Source organism: Bombyx mori, chromosome 15 (assembly GCF_030269925.1).
Source record: "Bombyx mori chromosome 15, ASM3026992v2".
NCBI lineage: Eukaryota > Metazoa > Arthropoda > Insecta > Lepidoptera > Bombycidae > Bombyx > Bombyx mori.
The window spans coordinates 1,007,706-1,035,396 of NC_085121.1; the positions used below are offsets into that span (position 1 = coordinate 1,007,706).

The window sequence follows — 27,691 nt, forward strand, 5'->3', positions numbered from 1 at the left end:
GTATGGGATGTTACTTGTGTGGATTTATGTTAAATTATTTTGATTTGTTATTTATTAATAAGGGATTCATAAATCGTAAAAAATAATATGTAAAAAAGATTAGGATATATGGTTTGATATCTTTACTTTTCTAGTTGGAAAAATAGAACTGCTACCACTACTCAACTTGACTTTGACAACAACTGTCAAAAAAAAAAGCAACCGCGCGCGTTTGTTTGTCGCTTCATTTATAGACATTCAAAAAATTTCAAGTTTCAAACGCCAAACTAATAGTATTTTAATAATAAATATAATTAATAAGATAGTCATATACCTTAAGTTTGCGTGAAATACTAATATTTATGTTTCAAGTCTGATGCCAACAGCTAAGTAATCATGGAAATCAACGAAGGTAAACAAAACTGATACCGACATATAACCTAAATTTGTTTTATTCTCTTTACTAAAAGTATAAATGTACAAATCTCCCTTTTTTCTTTCAAATGATCTTCTTAAACAATACTGCAGTCGTCGTTCTCTGCAGTAGAATTCCTATTTATATAGCGGAATTAAACAAAGTATGTTTAAAAAAATTCTCTATTTAAATCTATTAAAAAATTGTAAAAAACAATTAAAATGAATTTCATTGATTATCTTCAAACATATATCGGTTCACCGAGAAATAAGACCAGACAATTATTATTTCCTAACTGCGTTCATACGTTTAATTGAATTGTCTAAATGAACTACCACTTTTCAGGCAATACCACAGACGATCTGTGGACGCCCTACAAAGAGTTGGTGTCTGTAGTGGAGAGTTATCTTACACATGAGAGTGGTGGGGCCCTTTATGCTGTACACACCTTTGAGTCAGTTCTTAGAAGACACAAGCAAACATTTCTAGCTTTATTTAAGAATCCAGTGAGTGACATATTTTTTACTAATTTCTTTCATGATACTTCTGTTTCATTAAACCTAACAAAACTCGAGATGATCTTGAAGTGTATGTAGTATCAAGAAAAGCAATTAATTTGATTGTAAGAAGTCAAGTGTGCTTTTTATTATATTTTTATAATAATCTTACTTTTGTAAATATTCATAATAGGTTACATTGTTTATAAATTATTTTATGTCTATTGCAAATACAGTGGAGGCATTAATGTTATGATGTGAAGGGGTTCTGGTAACTACTTTACATTGGGTGGTCTGAGAACTCATTTGCCCTTATAAGTAATAAAATAAAGGTTCCCAATTGACCATTTGTAAAATTAAATGTGCAGTACCACTCTTTCATGCAATTGATTTAATTCCTTATCACCTTGATTTCACTATTCATTAAGTCATCATTAATCCACTCAAATGCTAAATGCCACAATGTAAACCGATAGGTATAAAATGATTATAAAATTTAGTTAATTAAACTAAATTAAATTTGTGTTTTCATCTCTGGTGGTTTCTTTTTGAAACCTTGAACTTGAAAATCAAAACCTAATGTTGTGTTATACTTTACTGTAAATTTGTATTTTTTTTATGTTGTTTAGCCAAAAAACCTGGCAAGCAGGGAGGAACTAAAGAGGGGTATGACTGAAGGTATCACACTGCCTAGCATAGGGAGGACCATCATATCTAAAGAACTTGTGGATGAAGCTATCATTATATCAGGTAATATTATGAATTTGAATTCATTAAAAGTTTAAGAAATACGAAGGAATCCTATATCTTTTGTGACTTCAAGACTCCAGCTTAAAAATTTTCACTCCAATATTTTGTTTGGTTTCTTATAGTAAAATTTGTGTATTTGAAGTTTTTTTGCTCAACTTTTTGATACATCGGTAATCTTGAATTGATCCAGAAAAACCTGAAGTCAGTTTCAGAAGAGTACTTCGCAAGGCTATTTGTCAAGATAATCGCGTTATCAATACTGCCGCTGACTACTCCCCAACTCCTGCTCACCAGGAGCCAGTCACTGTAGACGCCCTAGACACGTCCATACACATTAGATCCAATAACTCTTGCATTAGATGCCTTAGCTTGCTAGGAGCATTCTTAGAGACACTGGTGACCATACTCACACGGGCACCTAACCCATACGTCAGCTTAGTGAGTTTCTTGCCGGATCTTGTTAGCGATTCCAATCTGGTAGTAGATTCATTTGCAAAGCAGCTGCCTTTGAGTTGTTAGGTCTCCGCCAGAGGCGCTCAGGCAGCTGTTAGCAAATAAATCCCTTCCTTCCTGGCTGAGCCTTTGCTCGCGCACCTGTCTTGGTGAAACAGGAAAAGCCTACAGGCCAGTTCATTCATAAAAACAACATTGTAAGTATGTGTAAATCCTGCATGGTTCACATCTCTGTAACTTAAATCTTTTCATTGTATTTTAATGTTTCACTTAATGTTTTAAAGAACCAAAATTAGTTCTGTGAATTCATTATAATATAGTCCATAAAATATATTTTTGTCTACAGATATGTTCAATGTGAATGAATACCTTGCATTAGAGCTGCTTCATACAGCACAGCGACAGTTACCACGTCACCCTGGTCTGCCACGAGGCCTTGTGGCCGTTTTGCTGTACTATGATGGACGTAGAGCACTTGTGCAGGCATTAAAAGAACTATGCATGGCCAGAGAAGGTGTTTGTTGGTGAGTGCAAATTTTTGTTTTAAATTAGTTCATTTTACAAATACATTATGTGCAGAAAAAGGTTGTAAATTGAAAAATAAGAATGATTGTGTGATGTTAACATTGTCTAGTGAGGGTTTACTAACAGCAGTACTAGTCAGCATTTACATCTCTCAGTCTCATTGGTGGTATGGTGTTTTTTTTTATTGCTTAGATGGGTGGATGAGCTCACAGCCCACCTGGTGTTAAAGGTCTCAAGTATAGTTACGACGGCTGCCCCACCCTTCAAACCGAAACGCATTACTGCTCTACGGCAGAAATAGGCAGAGTGCTGGTATTTGCCCACGCAGACTCGCAAGAGGTGCTACCACCAGTAATTACGCAAATTATAATTTTGCGGGTTTGATTTTTATTACACAATGTTATTCCTTCACTGTGGAAGTCAATTGTGAACATTTTTTGAGTGCGTATTTCATTATAAAAATTGGTACCCGCCTGTGGGATTCGAACACCAGTGCATCGCTTAATATGAATGCACCGGACGTCTTATCCTTTAGGCCACGACGACTTTTATCGGTAAGTCTCATGAACTTGTATGGATAAGTATGGCTGACCTGCCATGCAGAAGTAATACTTTTTAGTTTCAAGGGTGAGGCAGCTATTGTACTATAAAACAGACTTTTGTGTCTTAAAGTTCAAAGTTGCAATACACTTGAAACTTCGACTTCATGTCTCTGGAGGTGGGTGGGGGCATTTACGTTGTTGATGTCTATGGGTTCCGGTAATCACTTAACACCAGGTGGGCCGACAGTTCGTCCACTTATCTGAGCAATAAAAATAAAAAATACATTGCATTATGTCAGGTCAATATCGGCACGTGCGGAGGTAGTGTGGTACGTGAGCCGCTACGTGGAGCAGGCGTGCAGTGGGGGGCTGGGTGCGGGCGTGCTGGACGCGTTGCCGCGCTGCGACGTGCGGGCCACGCTCGACCTGCTGCACGCGCACCGCGCCGCGCCCCCGCATCCCCACCTCGCCAGGCTGTGCGCCACCCTCAATGATACTAGGTACTTAGCATTCATTATGCAATTGCTCTTTACTTGTTAGGTCTCCTTCGGAGGCGCTCGGGCAATTGTTAGCAAATCCCACCCCTCCTGGCTGAGCCTTTGTTCGCCCACCTGTCCTGGTGAAACTGGAAAGGAGGCCACCAGTAATCTTCCAATCATAAAAAAAGCATTCATTAAAGAAAATTGAAAAACTCAGAATGATAACTATGAAGGTAAAAGTATTGAAGTAGTAATGAGCCATTGATATTTCTTCTTAGTGGACTTATGTTTTCAATATTGTAGTCTGGAATTTGTATAGATATTTTTTTTGTCCAATATCAATTATATAATAACGAATGTTTCATGTGCAGTATTATGAATTTAATTCACAGGAAACTATTGGCAAGTGTGCTGTTTACTTTATCAGCACAACGTGGACTGGAAAGAGACTTACTACTTCGAATACTGTCAGAAGTAAGTGTTATAACAACTTGTTATTTTTGATAACATCCGAGCAATGCTCAATTGATATTTTTTACTAATTAAGTTTATGAACACAAATCGTTAATCGTTTCAAATGTATCTTAAGGTATATTTCACGCATTAATGCTCTTATACACAAAATTAATTATTTACTGGTGGTAGGACCTCTTGTGAGTCCGCACTGGTAGGTACCACCACTCCGCCTATTTCTGCCGTGAAGCAGTAATGCGTTTCGGTTTGAAGGGTGGGGTAGCCGTTGTAGTTTTACTGAAACCTTAGAACTTATATCTCAAGGTGGGTGGTGCATTTACATTGTAGATGTCTATGGGCTCCAGTAACCACTTAACACCAGGTGGGCTGAGAGCTCGTTCACCAATCTAAGCAATAAAAAAAAATCAAAGAGTTATCAGAACTTTAAAACCCCTTTGAAAGAAGACTGTCAGAATGTGTTTGTTATTAATATGTTCATATTATTTTTATTATGATAATTCATTCGGCATAAGGCTGTAGGAGTCTGTGGTTCAGACTCGAGCAATTGACAGGGGGGAGCAGTCTTACAATTCGTTATGAACACGACATCTATAAACTATTATATTTTTGCCTTCTTATTGTAAAGATCATTTTGAAAGTTTTGCAAAAGCAAAAAGATTGAGATTAAAGTTTGGCACCAATGCCAATATGAAGCAGTAAACTGCATTTTATTTATAGCGAAAAAGCGGCAGTAGTAGCAGTAGTAATAGTTTTCAAAATTAATAAAAAAAATGTGTCTTAAATATGAGAAATTTTTTCAGCAAAGCACATCCCCATCCCTCGGTCCCACCGGTGCTTTAGATGAAGTCTCTCTCGCGCTACACATGGCGCTGTTGTACGCTTTGGACTTGTCGGTATTGCACAGGTTAGCTTAAATAAATCATTACCTTGTTATAGTTAATAAAAATAAAATACTCATTTAAAAGATCTTTGAAATACATTAAAATTAGAAATTTAAGACTTAATAGTGTTTTGATTGAAGAATACTTAAACCAGACTATGTCTTGCATAGACGTTCAACTTAAAATAGACCAAAAGATAATAAAAAAAACATGTGTACAATTCAAACGTGGTAAAAGTGAAACCTTCAAAAATTAAAATACAATTATCCTAAATGTCTAAGTATATATAAAATTTTGTTATTAGTAAATATTCTTTTATAGAATGAGGCAGCGCCCTCTATGAATTGATATTTTAACATCACTTATAATCTTAAATTCAAGTCCACTACAAGAGGCTTCATATACACGTTAGTATTAAAAAATATCATCGATGGCTCTGTATTCAAAAAACACTACACTGAAAACGTCTAATGTGTTCTATCTCGTTCTCTCGCCGGCTGAATCCTATGCACTTATGAGTTTGTGTCTCTATGGACTTATTTTTTCGTTTCATCGAGTTTGAAATCACAGCGATCCTAAATAAGTTTCACTTCAAAAACCTGGTGTCATAGAATTAAGACTTATTTAATCTTTGTTTAATCAATAATGTCATCAGGGCTTCATTTTTTTAGCTTTATTTTGTAATGTATAACTACTTTGTATAACAGACGAGAAGACGGCGAGGAACTAGCAAAGAAGCTGCCATTGATCCAAGATCCGGAACTGATATCGGTGCTGGTGGAGGAGCTGAGCCCGCAGCAGCCGGCGGCGGGCGGCGCGCGTGCGCTGTGCCAGCTCGCGCTCGGCCTCGCGCTGGCCGCCCTCAAGCGGGCCCCCGCGCCGCACTGCCCCGCGCCCGACCTGCTCGACCACGACGAGACGCTGGTCGACGCTGCCATCGACGCCAAGGTCCGCTCCCACTCCTTAAGCAGTAGCCGGTAGCGAAGTCTCATTGTACTCTACCATCATTGCACTGAGACCTTAGAACTTCTATCTCAAGGTGGACGGCGTATTTACGGTGTAGATGTCTATGAGCTCTGGTAACACCAGTCGTCGTTCTCGTCGAGTAAATTAACCCTCAGACACAGCCCACTGAGTTTCTGGCCGGATTTTCTCAGTGGGTCGCGTTTCCGATCCGATGGTAGATTCTGCGAACCACGGCTCTTGCTAGGGTTCGTGTTAGCAACGTCGTCAGGTTTGAGCCCCGTGAGCTCACCTACTAGGAAAAAAAAAAAAAAACTGGTAACCACTTAACACCAGGTGGGCTGTGAGCTCGTCCACCCATCTAAGCAACAAAAAGAAATGATGCTATGATTGCTTCTCTATAGAAAAGAGAATACTTTTAGCGTATGGTTACAATTAACTAATTATGCTACAAAGACACCTAGCAGTAAATGATAAAAATTAAGGATTTGTTAAGTATTAAGTAAACGTAGCCATGAACGATGTTCTGTACCTAATATGCTATTGTTCAGGTGTTCGAGTACCTGGACGAGGCGATACTCTCGACAGACTACGTGGCCAAAGAGGAGTATTACCAGCGCCGCATACACTCGCTCATCACCGACTTCATAGTGCTGATGCACTCCAAGCTGATGGAGATGAGAGTCAAGTGAGTCCCGCCACGGAGCCGGTGTACATACCGTCACCAACATGGAAAAAATAAAGATATACATAATTTTAGCACATTTTATAACACGTAACGCAATAAGCAGTGTAAAGGAATTCTAATCAAAATAAATCGAGTATTCAATTACTGTGTTTAGTCGTCTTACGTGACGTCATTATGCTGATTGTTGTTGCAACGCGTTGCGGCGGCAGGGCGGACGAGGCGGCGCGCTCGGTGCAGGCGTACGCGCTGGAGGGGCTGGCGGCGCCGGGCGGCTCGCGCACGCGCCTGGACGCGCTGCTGCGCTGCGTGCGCCGCCTGTACGCGCGCGACCCGCACCGCCTGCGCGACGACTACTGGCAGCCGTGCCGCCCCGCGCACCAGCCGCGGTACGACACCCACCCTCCCACACTTGCAGTGATGCAAGAGATAACAATTTTTTATCTTCAAATTGTAGTAAAATATATAATTGATTTTTCTAAGTATATTATATACTATGTACTTATTTTTTCTAAATTCATGTTAATCAAATGTATGATAAGAAAGTGTTAAACCATTAAACCTCCTTAGTAAACTACAGCTTTATCTTTCAGCCTGTCGGAGCAGTACCTAATAAAAATGTTAATTTTACTTTTTAAAAAGTTCATATTATGATCAAGTATGATGTGTACAGTTGGGGCGGACGCGCGGCCTCGCTGTACAAGTTCGTGCGGGGCGCCGCCTCCAGCGCGGCGCTGCAGGCCATGGCTTCGCTCGCCGTCTGCACGCACACCTGGGCGCTGCTCTCCCGCCGCGACGCGCTCTCCGCGCACCACATGCTGCTCGCACTCGCCAGATACCACTCGTACGTACACACGCACGCACACCTGGGCGCTGTACTGTATACGATATATAGTTAATTATATTGTAACGCGCTGGGGCTCGGGATAAATAAATGTTCCACCAAAGTACAACTAAAAACAGTATTCAACACTTAGAATACTTAAAACACTTCACAAACACTTTAAAATTCTCAATTCACTTTTTCCGCTTCGCTTCAGGTGATCCGTTCGCTATTTCGCTTCGAGTAGTTCCGGTTACTAACTAACTGCGTGCCATCCCTGCAACGCTTTTATAGCCGACACCACATCCCTATAATTATCGAGAATATTCCACACATTTCGAGTATTGTGTTTCCGCTATCTGACAATAGATGGCGTTGTACTTCTCGAGCGTTCTAGGTGCTACTAGATCCTTCGACATTCGTTTGACTATTCGGCGATAGATAGCGCTACTCTTACCGGCTTAACAATATTATTAAAAGTAACTGTACGCAGTCGCGATTGTCACGCACACAGGAACCTGCGCACGGACCACGCGCCGTTCTCGGACGCGCTGCACTCCTCGTCGCTGGGAGCCACGGCCATCGTCACTCCAGCAGCCAGACCGGGGAAACTGCTCATCCGACAGGAAGAGGTAAGGAGAATTGGTACATTGTACAAAATTAATCATTAAAAAAACGCTCATTTGCGAAACCACTCTCGCGACATCTGCCATGTTGTGATGACACAGTAAAAAAGTCTCCCCCGGAGTCCCAATAACAAAATTCCAACTCAATCATACGGAAGACACGCTCGTGCTCCAAGGGCACAAGGGAACAGTAATCCGTGACCGCGGAGGTCTGAACCTAACTATGGATCGGATTTCTTAAGTGGTGGGGATAACGGAATGGACTTGTGAAGACGCGGCTGTAGCTATTGTATGAAATTGTAACGTTTAATACAGTGTAACATAGATCCAGTGGTTTCATTGGAATCCACAGGATGCGTAAAGTCTGCAAGTGAACTAAATCTTTATGTCGTAACGATTGAGTATATTGTTACGCGCTGGGGTTCGGGATAAATAAATTCTACTGAATTACAAGTTAACACTGTATTAGCACTTAGGACACTTCAATACACTTCACTACACTTTAAAATTCTCAATTCGCTTCATTCGCTTCGAGTAGTTCCGATTACTGACTGACTGCGTGCTATCCCTGCAACGTTTTTATAGTCGATACCACATCCCTAGAATTATCGAGAATATTCCACACATCTCTAGTATTGTTTCCGCTATCTGACAATAGATGGCGTTGTACTTCTCGAGAGTGCTAGGTGCTACTAGATCCTTTGATATTGGTTCGACTATTCGGCGATAGATGACGTTACTCTTACCGGCGTAACAATATTTTATTGAGGCTTCTTTGTGGCGGTATTGTAAATGTAATTGATGTCTGTTGTTCGCGGGCAGGTGGAGGCGATGATAGCGGCGCTGCAGCTGCTGGCGGGGGTGGCGCGCGAGGACCAGGCCGCGGCCGCCGCCATCTGCGAGAACCTGCAGTGGGACGCCGTCAACAACATGTTCGGTGCGTGCCCCGCCGCGCTCACATTGGTACAACGCAACCACGACAGCTGAACCTTCCATACTATCTGGAGCCACTCATCCACAGTGCCTTTTCAGAATTATTTTCTGCCACGTACCATCCGGCTTTGGAATGAGCTCCTCACTACGGTGTTTCTCGAGTGCTATGACATGTCCTGCTTCAAACGAGGCTGGTGGAGAGTACTTAGCGGTAGGAAGCAGCTTGACTCTGCCTCTGGCATCCTTGAAGTCCATGGGCGACGATAACCACGCACTATTAAGTCGTATGTTCGTCTGTCTACATGGGCAATAAAAAAAAAAAAAATCGGTTGTGAATGTTTCACCTCTCGCTGTACTGGCGGACTTACGCCTGAGCTTTTGCAAGATAATTTGTGGCCACATCGGTCACAGTAAAATGAGTGAGACCAGCGGGCGCAGCCGCAACCTGCAACGCACGGACGTGACTATCTGTTTACCTATCTATGATCATGTGTAATGTAATCATTGCGTTCTACAAGCAAACAAAAGTAATTTACAGAAGATCGATCCAATTGAAGCGGCTCATAGACCGTGAACCATTTTGGAAGCCGATTCTTTAATCCACAACGTATAAATAGTTACATAGTGTCAGCATGTTCGAGTTGGTACAAACGACGCGACGGTTTCGGCGCGACTCGGACACGCCACTAACACAATACGAGTGACGAGAAACTTAGACAATATATCGACGCTTGAAAGGCAAACGTGACTAAGCGACAATAACTGCTTTGTACATAAATTATAGGCATTAACCATATTCGATGCGCAAAAAATATATATTTCTAGGTCTATTAAAATCATTCCAATCCTACAGCTAGATTCGTTAAAATAGAATTTTTTTCAGGTATTTCAACTTTAAATTAGTCTACTGTAAAGTTCACGCATTGTCGCTTAGTCACGTTTGCTTTTCAAGCGTCGATATTCTTCTTCCGCAGGGCTGATGTGCTGCCACATACCGTTGCAGCTGAAGGCGGAGCTGTGCCTGACGCTGGCGGCGCTGGGCGGCTGGCCCTGCACCGCGCCGCGCCTGTGGGCCGGGCTGGAGGCCGCCCGCCTCGTCTCCCTCACCAACGACAAGCGGGCGCTCAACGCTGAACTGCAGGAGGCAAGGTTTTCCTTTATCTCATACTGGCGGCCCGCTCCAGCTTCGCTCGGGTCTTTAATAAAAAAATCCAAATTAACCATCATAATACACACACATCAACCCTTTTATTTGCGTCTACTTACTAAAAAAAGAAAATTATAAAGATAGTTTTGAATAACCTTGGGTTACATTATTGGAGTTTTAGCAACGATCCCTATTTAAAAAAAAAAAAGAATATAGCCTATGTCACTCGGGGATAGTGTAGCTTCCAAACAGTGAAAGATTTTTTCAAATCGGTTCAGTAGTTTCGGAGCCTATTCAATACAAACAAGCAAACAAATTTTTCCTCTATATATTATTAGTATAGATTGGACAGCTTTACTTATATTTTGGAAATCGTTTACCAAAAGATAAAATTTGAAAAACTTGAGTCAATGATCGTCGGAGGAACATTCGTTAGATATAACCGCACGAGCAGGTTGAGACATGTCGGTGTCGTCAGGTGGAGTGCCGCATCGAGGAGTACCCGCTGTCGCGCGCCTTCCTGTCGCTGCTGCAGTCGCTGAGCGCGGCGCCTCCGCCCCGCACGCTGGCGGCCGGCGTGGAGCCCTACGTGCAGCACGCGCTGCTGCGCCTCGCGCTGCCGGCGCCGCACCGCCCCTACGCCCGCCCGCACGAGAAGTGGCAGGTACGAGCCTCGCACTACTGCCGACTGACAACAACAATTTACTGTCGACAAGTCTCGCTGATCGCTGGGCGCCAGTCCGGAACTTAAAATACGGCTGGCGATACGTATGTTTATTCAAAAAAAAGTGTGTGTGTGTGCAAGTCACACACGGTAGAAGTGAAACTTATAAATAAGATATAGATATAGATATACTGACTATCCCACTACACAGGAACATACATATGGATAATGTTTAGTAGACGATAGTGGGGATGCTACGAAGAGTCGCACAAAGAGGAGACCGAGAACGTCTAATGTGTTCTATCTCGTTCTCTCGCCGGCTGAATCCTATACATTTATGTGTTTGTGTCTCTATGGACTTATTTTTTCGTTTCATCGAGTTTTAAATCACAACGATTCTAAAGAAATTTCACTTCAAAAAATTGACTTCAAGTTCCTAAGTGCGTCACTACTGTTGAAATACGTTCCAGATCCTATCGCAGTGCTTCCGGCTGTTCGGCACGTGGCTGGAGCAGTACACCCCCTCCCCCGCGGACTTCCCCTCCGCGGGCGGAGACGCGGAGTGTCCGGCGCCGCCCGGCTTCAGGATCCTGCTGCAGCTGCACACCAAGTCCGAGCTGCTGCGGCTCCTGCTCTCCTCGCTCGACCAAACCTACGAACTGCTCGAGAAGCAGCCTGGATCTGCGAATGTGAGAGCTTTCGTATTGCGTAGCTACCGTGCGGGCATCCTGTTGCGGCTAACAGAGGAACAAGAGTCGTCTATAAAAATTATACTTTATTAGAATAAAAATAATCTGAAGTAATCATTGATGTAGCCAACTTTTTAGGTAAAGCACATTATTTAGTGCCTTTTGTCTTATTTCAATAGGTGTTTTATAAAATAATTTTCTTAGCTTGCGTCATGAAGCGGCCAATGTTTTTTTTTTATTGCTTAGATGGGTGGACGAGCTCACAGCCCACCTGGTGTTATGTGGTTGCTCGAGCCCATAGATCTACAACGTAAATGGTATAGTTACAACGGCTGCCCCACCCTTGAAACCGAAACGCATAACTGCTTCACGGCAGAAATAAGCAGGGTGGTGGTACCTACCCGCGCGGACTCTCAAGAGGTACTACCACCAGTTCTGGGGAATTGCAGGTTCTTGGCGGTGCGGTGCGCGCTCCCTAACGGCGCCACGACTAGATAATATTTGAGAAACATCTATGTAAATATTATTGGAGGTATTGTCGGTATGACTACAGTGAGATCAAATAACTTCCAGGAGTACGTGGAGCAGTGCCTCATTAGCGTCCTAGAGATGCTGGAGCGCGCACTCGCCCTCGAGCGGGAGCTGGGCGCGGCGGCGCTGGAGGCGGGGAAATCTGTCATTATCATCGGGCTTTCTAAACTTATACTCGGTGTGTGTTTTTTTTTGGTATCTTCAAATATATAAAAAATTGTATCATGTTGTTTGTCCGGGATAAATTTTTGTACTTTGGACACTGTGGCTTGTTAGGTCCAACTTGATGGATAGGGTAGTTTTCATATCAATTTATAATCACAATATCTCTTTGTTGCAAATGATTTCTTTAAAATCTACAAAGTGATATTTGTGAGTTCTATAAGTTTCAAAACAAATGTCGGTATGAGTTATTTATTTTCCGGGTTGGCTAAGTATCTAATAGATGACGGTGTATTGAATTTCTAACAGTTTTATTTATAAATGCATCACAGTTGAGCACTGTGGCAATTACAATGTCGAAATAATAAAGGAGTTTGTAAAGTGACACAACATGTGGTCGGTGCGTACAGAGTCTGAGAGCGCGGAGAGCGGCTGCCGACTGCTGGCGTGCTGCCGCGTGGCGGGGCTGGCCGGCGCCGCGCCGCTGCCCGCCAGCCGCGCCGTGCAGCTGCTGTGCCGCGCCGCGCTGCAGCCGCCCGCCGCGCGACACGTGCTCGCCGCCGCCACGCGCACGCCCGCACTCGCCGCGCAGATCCGGTGCGCCCCCCCCCCTCACTGTCAGAAATAACGCATGTTCCATTTTTGAACCGAGTAAAGATATCTGGTAGCTATATAACGCTTCCCATAAGTATGGATCGACTGTCAATGAACACGTTCTTTAATTTTTATTATTTTATTTGCTTAGATGGGTGAACGAGCTCACAGCCCATCTAGAGTTAAGTGGTCACTGGAGTCCATAGACAATTACTACGTAAATGCGCCAGCCACCTTGAGATACAAGTTCTAAGGTCTCAGTATAGTTACAACAGTTGCCCCGCCCTTCAAACCGAAACGCATTACTGCTTCACGGCAGAAGTAGGCAGAATGGTGTGACCTACCCGCGCGGACTCATAAGAGGTCCTATCTCCAATAAGTAACGTTTTGAGATAGATACACGGTCTCATTCACCACTCTTCGAACTGGGACAACTCATAGTTTCGCGATATAGGCAGGCGGAATTTAGGTACCTATTCATATGGGCAACAACACATCCAGCGGAAAAGAAGTAAGAGATATGTCTTGGATATTGTAATTACTGGTATGATCAAAATTCGACCAGAATCACCGACACCTCATGTTAGATTCTTTATTTTGTATTTTTTTTTAACAAAATTAATATTTTTTAAATATTTTCAAATTTATAATTGAATTTCTGTTTTCCACTGGTGTATGTGCGCGCCAGTCGACTGCGTCAGGTCCGCCTCGCTAACGTCACAGTATCTGTTGCACCAGACACGGGTTCGTGGAGTGCTTGGAAGCGGAGGAGTGGAGGAGCGGGGGCGGCGGGGAGGACGCCGCGCTGCGCCGCGCCAAGGAGGGCGTCCTCTCGCTGCTGCACCACGTGCTGCCCGCGGCCCCTCCCAACTTTGCGCACTTCCTACTGGGATACCAGCTCACTGAAGACGTGAGTTGATAATTGTGTTTGAACCCATCAACTAACCCGTTCATTACATTAGAATAGTGAATACATATATCGCACATACGGTGCGATAACGGCACTTATGCAAATTATGTAATTTTTCAGGAGAAAAATATAATTTATTTATTTATTAAGTTGCACCAACAAAGTGATCATCAAACAAATTGATAACAAAAGTTCATGGCAGATGTCACCTTAATTATTATAGGTGCAATCGACAGTGCAACAACAACAAAAATATATATATAACTAAGATTATATTATATAATTCTTATATAGTTCTGCTAGGCTATAGAAATAAAATGATAATATTTAAACTACAACTTTAAACTTCATCAGTAAAACCAAACATCTCTTTCGTCTCAATAATAACTATTAAAAAATTTATTTTCTCATACTCAGTTCAGTGTAACAAAAATTGCATAAGAGACTTTATAGCACCATAATTGTGTGCGATATGTTTTCGTGACACAGATATCCCGGAGTGCCATCCACGAGCCGGGAGTGGCGGGCTTCCCCCGGACCTGCCTGCACTCCATACTGGACCTGCTGGACCAGCACATCGCCGGACACTCTCCCAACAGGTGCCTCTACACCAGCTTTTCCCAAAGTGGGCGATAACGCCCCCTTGTGGGCGCTGCAGGCCTAAAGGGGGGCGGTAAGAGACCCAGAAATAAAATGAGGGCGTTGAGTAGGGTAGTTCATCTAGGAGGGCTCTTAGACACCAACTGAGCTCTCGCTTTAATGGTATAGTAGGTGAAAAAATGGAAGCGCTAAAAAATAATTTATTCTCAAAGTGGGCATTAAACAAAAAAAAATACATGTGTGCAATTCACACGTGGTAGAAGTGAAACCTTCCAAAATTAAAATACAATTATCCTAAACGTCTTAAGTATATGTAAAATTTTGTCATTAGTAAATAATTGTAAGGTAGCGCCCTCTGTGAATTGATATTTTAATTTCACGTATAATCCTAAATTAAAATTCACTACAAGAGCTTTCATACACACGTTAGTATTAAAAAAATCTCACAGATGGCGCTGTATTAAATAGTATGTATATTTCTGTCTCATTCTTTTGTATTTGTGTCTCTTACCTGTCGTTTTTCCGTTGCATCCTGTTTGAAATCACAACGATTCTAAAGAAGTTTTCACTTCAATAAGTTTGAGAGCCCCTGCTCTACACGATATTCATCAAAGGACCGTTGGCCCGACCGCGCCGTGTATACCTTCTGCATTTAGTACGACAGTGTGTTTGCTGATTTTATGTAACAACGAATCAACAAAATAATCATAATTTCTTATATGTACATGCAAAACTGTGCAGCTGTGTGGTTGTTTGTTGATAATTTATGCCTATGATCTAAGACTTGTTAGAGCCGTTTCATATTTTTGTCATGGTACTATCGGCGCGTAGATGCTCCGCGTGGGGTTCCAATGAGTGGGCTATTCATACATTTAAGATGCCACTGAGTTTCTCGTAGGATCTTCTCAGTGGGTCGCGAGTCCGATCCGGTAGTAAATACATTCGCGAAGCAACTACTTTTGAGTTGATAGGTCTCCTTTGGAGACGTTCGGGCAGCTGTTAGCAAATCCCACCCCTCCTGGCCTGGTAAAACTGGAAAGGCCTCGGGGACACCAAACATTAAAAAAAAATTAAGACTTTCTTTTTCATTTTGTGTACAAGCTTATTAACGAACTTCAGTATTATTAATAAAAAAGAAAAGGGAAACACTTATGCTTCCTTTACAAGAAAAAAATCACATTAAGAAAACAAAAGAAAAATTATAATATATAAAATTTGCCAAAATTTTCATGTCTCAGTCATGTGTTCTCATAAAGGCCTAATTTTTCAAAGCGGCGTAATGACGTCCACTTGATAATAATCCGAGTGTGCTCATATATATTAAAAAATCTCTGGTCAAAACTATACAAGTTATATGGATATAAAATTATACAACACATGTATTCTGATAACAGAGAAGCGACCGACTTAGTCGAGAGCTGCTACCGCCTGGTGTACCGGCTGTGCGCGAGGCCGAACACCTCAGCACCGACGCTGCGCTTCCTGAGGTCCAGGGACTACTTCCTGTGTAGACACGTCAAGCACAACGTCGACCTTAAGGTAAACTGTTTCAGTCACGTGACAGAGACAAGACGGTCCACGAGTCCGGCTGGGTGAGTGCTGTACCACAGGAACGACGCCAGGAGCCAAGACTCTTTATGTGAGACTAGCTTTTGCCCGCGGCTTCGTCCGCGTGGAATAGTTCACAAATAATGCTTTATTATAGAACAAATTTGGTTAGCATAAAAAACGTTATAGTGAGCCAACCTTAACATATAGACATATACCGTCGCGGACTTTTTTTTAGATCTTTCATACATTATTACAGCGAAACTTTAATCGTTTCTGCAGCGCACGCAGCGGAAGCTCAAAAGGGAAAAAAACCCGATATTGAAACATTCGTTATTGGTGCTTCGCTTCTATTGGTCTTAGCGTGATGTTATATAGCCTATAGCCTCTCTTAATAAATGGGCTATCTAACACTGAAATAATTTTTCAAATCGGCCTAGTAGTTCCTGAGATTAGTGTGCTCAAACAAACAAACTCTTCAGCTTTATAATATTAGTATGGATTGGAAAAAGTAATGAAAAATAAGTTTTTAAGTGTTCACACTGGAATTAGCTTGAACTGTTGCGACGGTAGAATCGACAAGTTACGAAGCAATATTTGTGTTTGTATTGTTTAGAGTGCGTCGCCCGTGACCGTGTCGGCGCGCTCGTGGGTGCTGCGTGCGTGCGCGTGCGCGGCGGGCGCGGCGGCGGGCGCGGGTCAGCACGCCGCGCTGGCCGCGCTGCTGGCCGCGCTCACGGGCCGCAGCGCCGTCGCCGCGCCGCCCGCGCAGGACTGGGAGTGGTGCCTGCTGCGCCGCACGCTGGAGGAGCTGCCGGTCGCCGTGCAGGAGGTGCGCGAGCCGCGCTGGGAGCTGTTCCACGCGCAGCAGCTGCGACAGGCCATCGCATCCTGTGACCTGCCCACAGGTCCTATACATTATAGATTTGAATTTATATATTAAAATGATAAGTGACATTTATATCATTAGAACTTGTCAGCTATAATATTTCGGTGGTTCTTCCGTGATAACAATACTTAATATTATATTATAAACGTTAATGATAAGGTTAACGGCAACAACGTCTCGAACCGTGCAGGTGGGGGCGGGCGGCGCGTGAGCGTGTCGCGGGTGCACGCGCTGCTGGCGCGCGAGCTGGCCGCGCTCAACGCCACGGCGCCGCAGAGGAACCTCGTCAAACTAGAAATACAAAAGGTGCATCGCTCATACATCTTATTTATTGATATTTTGTTTTTAAATAAAAGAAATACATTACAGTTCATTAATATGTAGATTAAAGGATATTATATAATAATAGATTGTTTAGCAGAGATTCCGAGCACAACACTGTAGGAGTGGGTAATATCGGTTTTGCCGCGTATCGAATCGTATCTATATATCGAGGATCAATATCGGATATTGAATCTATATATTTTCTGAATCTATATATTGATGGATGCTAGTAGATTTTCTCGATTCGCGATATTTGAGATTTGAAACGATACGCTGATATAATATCGTAGTAGATATAGATTTAAGTCAACGTTATACGGTTGGTTTTCTGATATCAATTTATAATATGATCTTAAAGTAATAAAAAGAACATGAAAATAAAAATATCAAAAAAACTTTCCTTCATGCTTTTACCAGGCTTAGGACTGGCTACATTATTTTCAGTTTTTAGTATTTTGTGTCTTAATTTAAAATTACAAAATATACCAAAAGAGTGTAGATTTCAAAAGTTTAATACAAACACAAGAAATAAACTCAATTATTTGGATTCAACTAAAAATAGAAAAATGTGTACTTTAAAAATCAAACACAAAAAACTTTTAAGTATTTATAAACACTTGTCCAAAAATTCTAGTTCAAGGTCAAAGCGCGTAAAATTAAATTTAAAGAATGAAAGTAGGCTATACTGCATTCAAGTTAGGGTCGAAAGTTGAAACTTCTTTCCTAAATTGTATCCTGCTGATACGCTAAGAATAATCTACAGACATATGGACTTAAATATAAGGTTTACAATTGTATGGATAATGCCTGTTTCTGTTTCATTCATCACATGATATCCCTATCGTGCGCTCACTCACTCTGGCTGATTCGATACGAACCAAACGAATATTGCTGATATTCACGAATCGGTACGATATGCCGATGCGCATCACATCGAGCAATATCGTGTATCGGCTGATATCGAAATATAGATTTCGATTCACGAATCGGTACGATATGGCGATGCGCATCACATCGAGCAATATCGTGTATCGGCTGATATCGAAATATAGATTTCGATTCACGAATCGGTACGATATGGCGATGCGCATCACATCGAGCAATATCGTGTATCGGCTGATATCGAAATATAGATTTCGATTCACGAATCGGTACGATATGGCGATGCGCATCACATCGAGCAATATCGTGTATCGGCTGATATCGAAATATAGATTTCGATTCACGAATCGGTACGATATGGCGATGCGCATCACATCGAGCAATATCGTGTATCGGCTGATATCGAAATATAGATTTCGATTCACGAATCGATACGATATGGCGATGCGCATCACATCGAGCAATATCGTGTATCGGCTGATATCGATATATAGATTTCGTGCGGGGCGATATCGGATTCAACGATATTGCTGCGATATATAGATATTGAATCTATACACGATTTATATCACCCACTCCTACAACACTGCATAGGTTACTTACTGCTGCTTTTTTATTGTTAGTAGCAGATTCTGTTTTCAGATAAAAAATTATATTGACCAAAATAAGGTAATTTTTTTCTTTTAAGTTCACTATCTCATATGAGCCGTGACCACTTATATGGGATAAAAAATACATCAAAATTATGTAGAATTAATGCAACAATATTTTTGGACAGGTCTTAGACTACGTAACGGAGGTGAACCGCCAGCGCAACCTCGCCGCCACGCTCACCCACTACTACGACTCGTGGCGTCAGCTCACAGAGATGCTGTTCTGTGTAGCTCCTCACGACATCCTCAACCTCGAAGCCAGGAAGAACTTGCTGCTCAATATCCTACAGGACCTACTCAACAAGATACCGCCCGACGAGGTCCTGCCGCAGCTCGGCAACCTGGCCTCGGGCACCGTACTGCTGCTGATGGTCAATCTGCGCCACTGCTACATCTTACAGAAGCGGGAATCGAACCTCGCGTCTTCGGAATTCGAGACTTCATTCTTCGGGCCGTCAAATCAGATCATGCAAACCAATTCGTTGACGTTAAAATTCATACTAAACAAAATATTGAGCTGGATACTGGTGTCAGGCGGGGCTAGTCAGAACATGCGGGTCAACCTGTACGGAGCCCTGCTCAACTACTTGAACATAGTGAACCTCAAGCCCAGTCCAGCGGAGCCCGAGCAAGAATTGAACGACACGTACGTCAGCAGGCTCGACAGTTCCAAAGCGAAGGAGAAGAGCGAAGATTCGTCTCTGAAGGCCATGGTGGTGGATGTGATCAGTGAATTCGGCGAGAACTTGTGTGCGATAGTGTGCGGCGACTGTATAAGTGCGGGGCAGGACGTGTGCAGGATGGTGGCGCTGGCCTGCCTGGAGACGCTCATTGAAATCAATCCTCGGACTGACTGGATGAATGTACTCATCAATCAAGGCTATTTGAGGAGTTTGATCGACAGTCTGCTGCAAGACGATGAAGGCCTAAAGGAGGTGAGTCTGATATTATATTTTTTGCATAACTTTATGTATGACTAGCTGTACCTGTCTGCTTCACTGGGCATTTAAAATTAACATTATTATTTCTCACCCCCACAAAGATTCTCATCATTAACACCTCCGCAACTGTTGTAGGGAGTCCAACACTCATATAAATATTAGCCTATCCATTAAGTACATGTATTTTCTACATGGATACCAAGTTTCAAGTCAATCGAATGCACGGTTCAGTAGTTATAACGGAACATCCGTAAAATCACTGTAGATTTATATATTAGTATAGATTCAGGTATCATAAACTTGTCTATGTTCAAAATTTTTTTTTATGGTTCTTGGTATGTTTAGGGAAACAAGCAATACGTCTTTAAATTTGTAAATGACTCTATTTATTTAAATGATTTTCTCTATTGAAATCTATATTCATCTATCTGTATTCTCTGACTTAAAGGCATTTTTTCATCATTCAGTGTCACACTTGGAAAGTTTAATTCAATTCTTTATTTCTCATGATGATATTGTATATATTAAAGGAGAAACCCCATTTTGGGCCTAAGCGTTACACGAATGGGATATATACCAAAAAATTCGTCTATTTTGCTTGATTAACCTATTGAAATCTTAGCTTCATTGACAATGGCCAAGTGTAGAAAATAAGTTGAATTCTATTTTTTGTTTTAAACAATCTTTGTAAACATCTGCAACACTTATTTCAATATACGTAACTAGCTCCACAAACGTACGGATTAGAATTAGAGCATCCATAAAATAGGATCGATTTAGTGGAAATCGAGTGTAAAAAATTATTAATACTCTTTTGCTTTAGGATAAAGGTATTTTAATCAATGTAAATAGAGTATGGCCATCGAATCGTGACACAACTACTTACAATGGCGGCAATTCAAAATATATACAACTGACAACATTAAATATAGCATGAAAGGGTAGTTTTGCATTTTTATATTAATGTGACTATGCCATAGAAAAATACAAATGTATCAAATCGTGTTATGTTATCTTTAATGTTGCCAACTGAAGATATTTTGGATTGCCGCTATTTAGTTGTGCCATGATTCGCTGGCCAGACTGTAAACTTAATCTCATTGAATAACGTAACTAAAGCACCAAAATCTACTAACAAAAATCATTAAAAGAAATAAATAACTGTGCCATTTAGCTATGACACGAAAATCATGTCGGCAACTGCGGCAATTCAAAATATTTTCAACTGGCAATCTTAAATATAACATGAAAAAGTCGATTTGGTACTTTGAGTTTTTCTATGGTGTAGTTACATTAATAATTTTACTGGTGGTAGGATCTCTTGTGAGTCCACGCCTCCCGCCCGCCTATTTTTGCCGTAAAGCAGTAATGCGTTTCGGTTTGAAGGGCGGGGCAGCCGTTGTAACTATACTGAGACCTTAGAACTTATATCTCAAGGCGCATTTACGTCGTAGTCTACGGGCTCCAGTAACCACTTAACATCAGGTGGGCTGTGAGCTCATCGATGGGTATCTAAGCAATAAAAAATAAAAAAAGGCATAAAATAAAATGAAATGAAATGTGATGAGATAATATGGGAGCACGTAATGATTTATATTTTATATAAAAAAGTTATCATATCAATATATAGTTTTTCATATAAAAAAGTTTTCATTAAAATTAAAATAAGACTGACCTAAAGGTCTTAGTTACCAGGTCATAAAATCCCTTAAAAAATCATTTCGTGCGCAGCGCGTTTCGCATTACGTTGTTTTTAACTTTTGGCTTTCGTTCGTTTTCGTAAATAACCTAACACGCGATTTCTCGTAACAGGTTCCATTCTTATTTTAAAGAAACCTGTTGCTGCAACAGGTTTCGTAAAAAATTACTCGTATTTAGTAGGAAACAGTCTCAAAAATATCGTTTTATTAAAATATCTCGAACAATAAACATAACCTAAAATGTAAACATTGTCTGATTTTACCAATTTGGCCATTGCTGGGAGACCTGAAAATTGGGCTCATGAAACCTTCTTAGGTATTGTAACTTATGCCCAAATTCTAGCACTGTAACGCCAGGCCCAAGTTTGTATGGATTTCGGGTTTGTCCTTTCATCTTTATCATGTCAGGATTATGTAGATAATCCGGGAAGAGTCACATCGGGATTACAACTGTTTTGTTTGAATATTATGGTCGAAATTTAGTACTTTTGCAAAGATTGCTTTTATATGGACTAGTGTGTAATTTTTTATTGTTGGTTCTCCATATGTTACTAACTCAGCGCTGAAACAACAACTCTGTGATTATGCAAAATATTTATTTGTTTTTTAGGATAACATATTTATGTACCATGCTTTGATCTATTTCTCAACCAATTATCTTATTTGTTTGTTTAGTCAATGTTTCAAAAATATTACCAAGGGAAAAATTTTATTTTTTATATTTACTTACTTCACATAATAATTACAAAAACAAAACTAAAGAGATAAAGTAATGCATAAAATGACAGTAGTTTGATGGCTTAATTTTGCTGTTACTATTTTTTATTATGTATTGAGGTGTTATGATTATGGTTGAATTTCGATCATTTGGGCCAATATGAAGGTTATATAAATATTCTAAGAAACTTGGTCGCATAGATACATAGAATATATGAGAATTAATGATAATTTAATATATTAAATTCGTAGAGTCCAATTTGGTGGATGTTAATAATCACAATGAATAATAATTTCCAGGCACTTGAACCGAACCCGAAGTCACTCCGAGTGTTGTACGTGTACGAATCGAAGATGGCGCTGCTGATCAAGATGGCGGGCACTAGAGTGGGCGCCGAGACGCTGCTGTCCCAGGGCGCGCTGTCCACCGTCGCCAACCTGCAGGCGCTGGACTGCCACCCCGACGTGCACACCGGCTACGAGCAGCACCCCGACACTGACTTCATACCGTCGGTCGCCAAAAGGTAACGATACCGCCGCGCTGTCCTGTAAGGATTTAACTATCTTATACAAACCGTCATGGAAGGAAAAAGCTTATGTCCCTTTCATGAGACTTTCTCTGTCTCTTTCTGTTGTATACGTGTGTCTGTGCATGCGAGTGTCAGGATTCGAGGCTTTTTAATTAAAGTAAATTAAAATAAAACATTACTACAACTGCACAGAGAAGTAAAGAGAGTCATCTCGAGGCATCTAGTAGCCATAACCACTAGAGCAAACAAATACCGCCATCTAGTAGCGTATAGACGAACGCCACATTACGTCAGAGTTCACACGAGGGCACTGCCCCGTTTACTTCTGCCGGGAGACTAACGTGCCTATTGGTTTGTGCCGAGTACTGAGAGCGGTGTTGTTCTTCAGGTTCCGCCAGATGTTGGTGCCGGCGCTGTCGCTGAGCTCCGCGCTGCTGAGCGCGCTCGGCGCCCGCAACCACAGCTGCGTCGTGCTCGTCATGCACGCGCTGCTGGCGCACCGCAACACCGTCGAGCTCGTGCTGAGGTACCGCAATCCGTTTGTCCTGCCCCAGCGGCAATGCCTCACATGTTAAATACAATACTGTAGATGGTGGCAGGACTTCTTGTGAGTCTGCGCGAGTAGTTACTAGCCCTGTGTATTTCTGCTGTGAAGCAGTAATGCGTTTCGGTTTGAAGGGTGGGTCAGCCGTTGCAACCATACTGAGACTTTAGAACTCATATCTCAAGGTGGGTGGCGCATTTACGTCGTAGATGTCTATGGGCTCCAGAAACCACTTAACACCAGGTGGGCTGTGAGCTCGTCCACACATCTAAGCAATAAAAAAAACAATACAGGTTCGAGTAGAATTATACATAGAAAGGAGCAATAATACTTTGATGAGGTGATCGTATTGCAGGGCTTCTCACCCGAGCTCGTCCCCCGGGCTGCTGGTGGAGGTGGAGGCGGTGACGTCAGTGGTGTCCCGGGCGTCGTCTCGTGACCTGCTGGAGCAGCTCCCGGCGGCGGCCGCGCTGCGCCCCCTCATGCTGCAGCTCCTCACGCGCTTCCACACCCACCAGCTTCGACCGGACGACGACGACGACTCGCAGGCGAACCTGCTGTACTATAAGGTGTTATGATAAGTTAATAATAACATTAGAGGACGTGATATGAAATGTAGTTAGTAACGTTCCCTAACATTCAAGAGATGTTCCAGTTGTTTCGATATCCGTTTTTGCTATGTGACGACAGATGGCGTTATTCGTACAGTCAAAATAGCATCTGGACTTACCTTTATTATTGAATTATCTGAATTATTTTGCACGTGATGGATTTAGAAGGTTACTTTCAAAATCTCGATAGCGAAATTCAGATTCTTATTAAATATGTTTGTTAGTTGTCGCCATATATGTTTAATGAGTCGCACAAAAGCATATAAATTTAATATTTATTCCTTTATTTTTGAAGTTTCACCTACACGTACTCGCTTACGTTTGTTGTGTGACGTCACATGTGTCTGCGTCAGATCGTGTGCAACCTGCTGACGTACGGGCGCAACATGATGTCGCTGGACGCGGGGCGCGAGGCGGCGGCGTGGGGGGCGGCGGCGCCGTGGGGGGGCGCGGAGCCGTGGGGCGGCGTGGCGGCGTGCGGCTGCCTGTTGCGGCTGCTGCAGCTGGGCGTGACGCGCGTGCAGCACCACGACAAGCTGCTGGCCACCGCGCACCACCAGCTGCACGCGCTGCCGACGATGACTCTGGACGGTCAGTGTAACTTAATGCATTATTGTACTGGTTGTCCGCCGAGTTAATTATTTATTTACTACAAGGAAAACCAACAGCCAACAAACATTGCTGCAACAAGCAGTGTTACGCGCTGGGGCTCGGGATAAATAAAATTTCACCAAAGTACAACTTAAAACTGTATTCAACACTTAGAACACTTAAACGCTTCACAAACACTTTAAACCTCTTAATTCGCTTGTTCCGCTTCGCTTCAGGTGATCCGTTCGCTATTTCGCTTCGAGTAGTTCGGATTACTGACTATAGATGGCGTTGTACTTCTCGAGCATTCTAGGTGCTACTAGGTCCTTCGACTATTTGGAGATAGATGGCGTTACTGGTATCGGCGTAAAAATAGTATAATAATAATAGAAACAAAAAGCCAATCAAAGGTTCCCACAATGTAATGACCTTCATTATATTGTAATGAAGGTCAAGTAATCGAATTATTTTATTCGAGCGACCCCCCTAGTATTAAATTTATTTAAGTTGTATTTTATTCTGTGTATAATCGGTACGAGTCTTGAGCTCTGACCTTGACATGCGCAAAAGTTAATTTTTGGGTCTGTTTTGGGGAACGAGGTGACGACTTTCATGTTGATTACGTGATTGGATCTTCCTGTGTGGCGTTATATGCGGTCAGCTGTGATTGGTTCCCTGTGTTGTGCACGCGCATCACTGCAACAAACTACACTTTTGTCCAATTTTATTAGTCACACTTTTTTATTAACCTCATTCAATTTATATTGTTTGTTTTTGTTGAATGAATAAATTTATAAAGTATGTATGTCATAGATGTATTTGTGAACATTTTGTTACAGATTATTTCTATTGATGTGTGTTATCTGCGCGAATGTAGACTGATGTGACTTGCGAGCTAATATAGTTCATTGCGTTCTTTAAGGAAATCTGGTTAGAGTTTTATTGCAATACTGCCAAATTCCAATAGTTTTGGATAGCTATTTATCAACTTAGTATTATTACAAGGTTATAATAACGTAATATTTTCAACTTTATTCTCAAAATGAAAATATATACAGTGTTAGGTAGTAAAGTAGCCAAATAATAATGATAAAATAAAAAATAACATAAAGTAAATGAATTAATTGATTTAAATTGATTAAGAATGAACGAATTGAACGAAGATCGCATACCGGATACCGAATATAAAGATTATATCGATTATGACTCATATGATGATGATTAAGATGAAATTCCTACCGCTAGTACATTTTGGAGAAAGTGATGTGATGAATCGGGCGCTATTTTTGATAGAATGAAGTGCTTAACAAAATATTTTTATTTTATGTATGTTCTAGTATGATTAAAACAACTTAAGCACATATGTACTTACTTAAAATCTCTATTTATTTATTGCATTCTAATTTAATTTATCTATTTATATATATAAAATGAATGAATTGATAACCTTTTGGAAATCTGTTAAAATAGGGCTATTTCTGACTATAATACAAGCGAAATCCCGGGCAAAACTATTATTAAATTACTAATACTTAATTAATTGTTAAATCCGAAATCGAATGAAGTTAATTTAATTATAAATAACTATGTTAAATTTATGAATGAACCGTTTATTTTAACCCTAAGTACACGATGCTCAGACCGACCCCCGCTCTTTTGCCTCTTTAATTGGAATATTTCAATTTTGAAGTCGGTCTTCAATTATTTTTTAAATAATAATTATGAAATTATACATTTCAAATGGTGACGAATTCTGTTGTGCCAACATATGTACGTGTCTAAGTGATTATTCGAGTTCATCAGAGAGCTGTGCCCATGTTGTGTCGTGTGCGCAGAGATGCAGAAGCTGGTCCCCGGCGAGAGCTCGGCGCGCGCGGCGCGGGCGGGCGCGGGGCGGGCGGCGCGGGCGCGGGCGGTGCGGCGCGCGGCGGAGGGCGCGGCGGCGCGCGTGCTGGTGGAGGCGGCCCTGCACCTGCTGTGGGCCCACGCGCTCGTCTACCTGCGGCTGGCTGTGCCCGAACACTCGCTCGGTACGTCAATATCACGCGAGGCGGCCGGAGCATGGGGTTGCGATCGTAACTGAATATCGAGTGAAACGTGAGCGAATAGAATAAGAGTTGGTTTACTATTTAGTGACGTCACAGCTCATTAAAGATGTTGGTGATTACCGGTGCCGTTGTTTAGCTCTACAGCATCGTGGACTGCGCAGCGTTACAGGCCTCGCGTGACACAGGGGAATCGTTATTGAAAGCGTTTTACCCCCATAGACACAGCCCACTGAATTTCTCGCCGGATCTTCTCAGTGGGTCGCGTTTCCGATCCGGTGGTAGATTCTGCGAATCACGGCTCTTGCTAGGGTTCGTGTTAGCAACGTCGTCAGGTTTGAGCCCCGTGAGCTCACCTACTAGGGTAAAAAAAAGCGTTTTATGAATACTTTGTATTTAAAGTATTGAGCGTTGCGTTGTCCACAGAGCGGCTGGAGGCGGCGGCGGCGCGGCGCGGGGCGGGCGGCGCCGAGCTGCCCGAGCTCAAGAAGGAGCTGGTCGCCGTCTTCAACGACAGGTTCACGGACCAGCTGCTCGACGTCGCTAAGGTGAGCCGCAACACTCCTCATATATATACTTTCATCGAGTCGTCGTGGCCTAACGGATAAGATGTCCGGTGCATTCGTATCGAGCGATGCAACGATGTTCGAATCTCATACGGGTATCCATTTTTCTAATGAAATACTTACTCAACAAATTTTCACGATTGACTTCCACGGTGGAGGAATAACATCGTGTAATATAAACCAAACCCACAAAATTATAATTTGCGTAATCACTGGTGGTAGGACCTCTTGTGTGTCCGCGCGGGTGGGTACCACCACCCTGCCTATTTTCGGCCGTGAAGCAGTAATGCGTTTCGATTTGAAGCGTAGGGCAGCCGTTCTAACTACCTATACTTGAGACCTTAGAACCTATATCTCAAGGTGGGTGGCACATTTACTTTGTAGATGTCTATGGGCTCCAGTAACCACTTAACACCAGGTGGGCTGTGAGCTCGTCCAACCACCTAAGCAATAAAAAAATTTACCACCAATCGAGAACTGAACCGAATAATTTTTATTGTTCAAATGGTGGACTAGCTCACGGTCTACCCGGTGTTAAATTATCGGAGCCCATAGACATCAACAATTACCGCCACCCACAACAACAAACGAGGTCGAAGTCTCAGTTCTATGGTACAACGGCTGCTACGGGTGCGGCTCCCCGCTGGGACCACACGTAGCACGTTACCCCCCGTGTCGCAGAACCAGCCGGCGATGAACAGGAACTTCTTGGAGGTGCTGGTGAAGGACATCAAGAGCATGGTGCAGTTCTCGCCGCTGTGAGGCCGCCGTGAGGCCGCGCCAGAGGAACCTTTGTATCTACGATCAATAAATTAATTTTTGTACGTA

At 42.2% G+C, this 27,691-nt stretch overlaps 1 protein-coding gene across 1 annotated transcript; it reads left to right on the plus strand.

Annotated features, from left to right (window-relative positions):
• Positions 1 to 167: 167 nt before the first annotated feature.
• Positions 168 to 27,691, plus strand: LOC101737307 (nuclear pore complex protein Nup205). The gene is made up of 31 exons (XM_038016101.2): positions 168 to 391; positions 740 to 900; positions 1,521 to 1,641; positions 2,441 to 2,618; positions 3,461 to 3,661; positions 4,033 to 4,114; positions 4,915 to 5,018; positions 5,703 to 5,943; positions 6,510 to 6,646; positions 6,856 to 7,032; positions 7,317 to 7,487; positions 7,981 to 8,098; positions 8,915 to 9,029; positions 10,000 to 10,169; positions 10,651 to 10,836; positions 11,307 to 11,525; positions 12,099 to 12,234; positions 12,629 to 12,815; positions 13,551 to 13,722; positions 14,212 to 14,321; positions 15,717 to 15,861; positions 16,487 to 16,778; positions 16,950 to 17,065; positions 18,744 to 19,553; positions 22,277 to 22,500; positions 22,895 to 23,032; positions 23,406 to 23,619; positions 24,015 to 24,252; positions 26,088 to 26,282; positions 26,724 to 26,845; positions 27,545 to 27,691. Exons 1-31 carry the CDS (start codon positions 376 to 378, stop codon positions 27,623 to 27,625), a joined length of 5,577 nt encoding a protein of 1,858 aa, XP_037872029.1. The 5' UTR covers positions 168 to 375; the 3' UTR covers positions 27,626 to 27,691.

Coding starts and splice junctions, on each gene's coding strand:
- LOC101737307 (XM_038016101.2), top strand. Junction 5,944..6,509: donor ACGCTGCCATCGACGCCAAG/GTCCGCTCCCAC, acceptor GCTATTGTTCAG/GTGTTCGAGTACCTGGACGA. Junction 7,033..7,316: donor CGCCCCGCGCACCAGCCGCG/GTACGACACCCA, acceptor TGATGTGTACAG/TTGGGGCGGACGCGCGGCCT.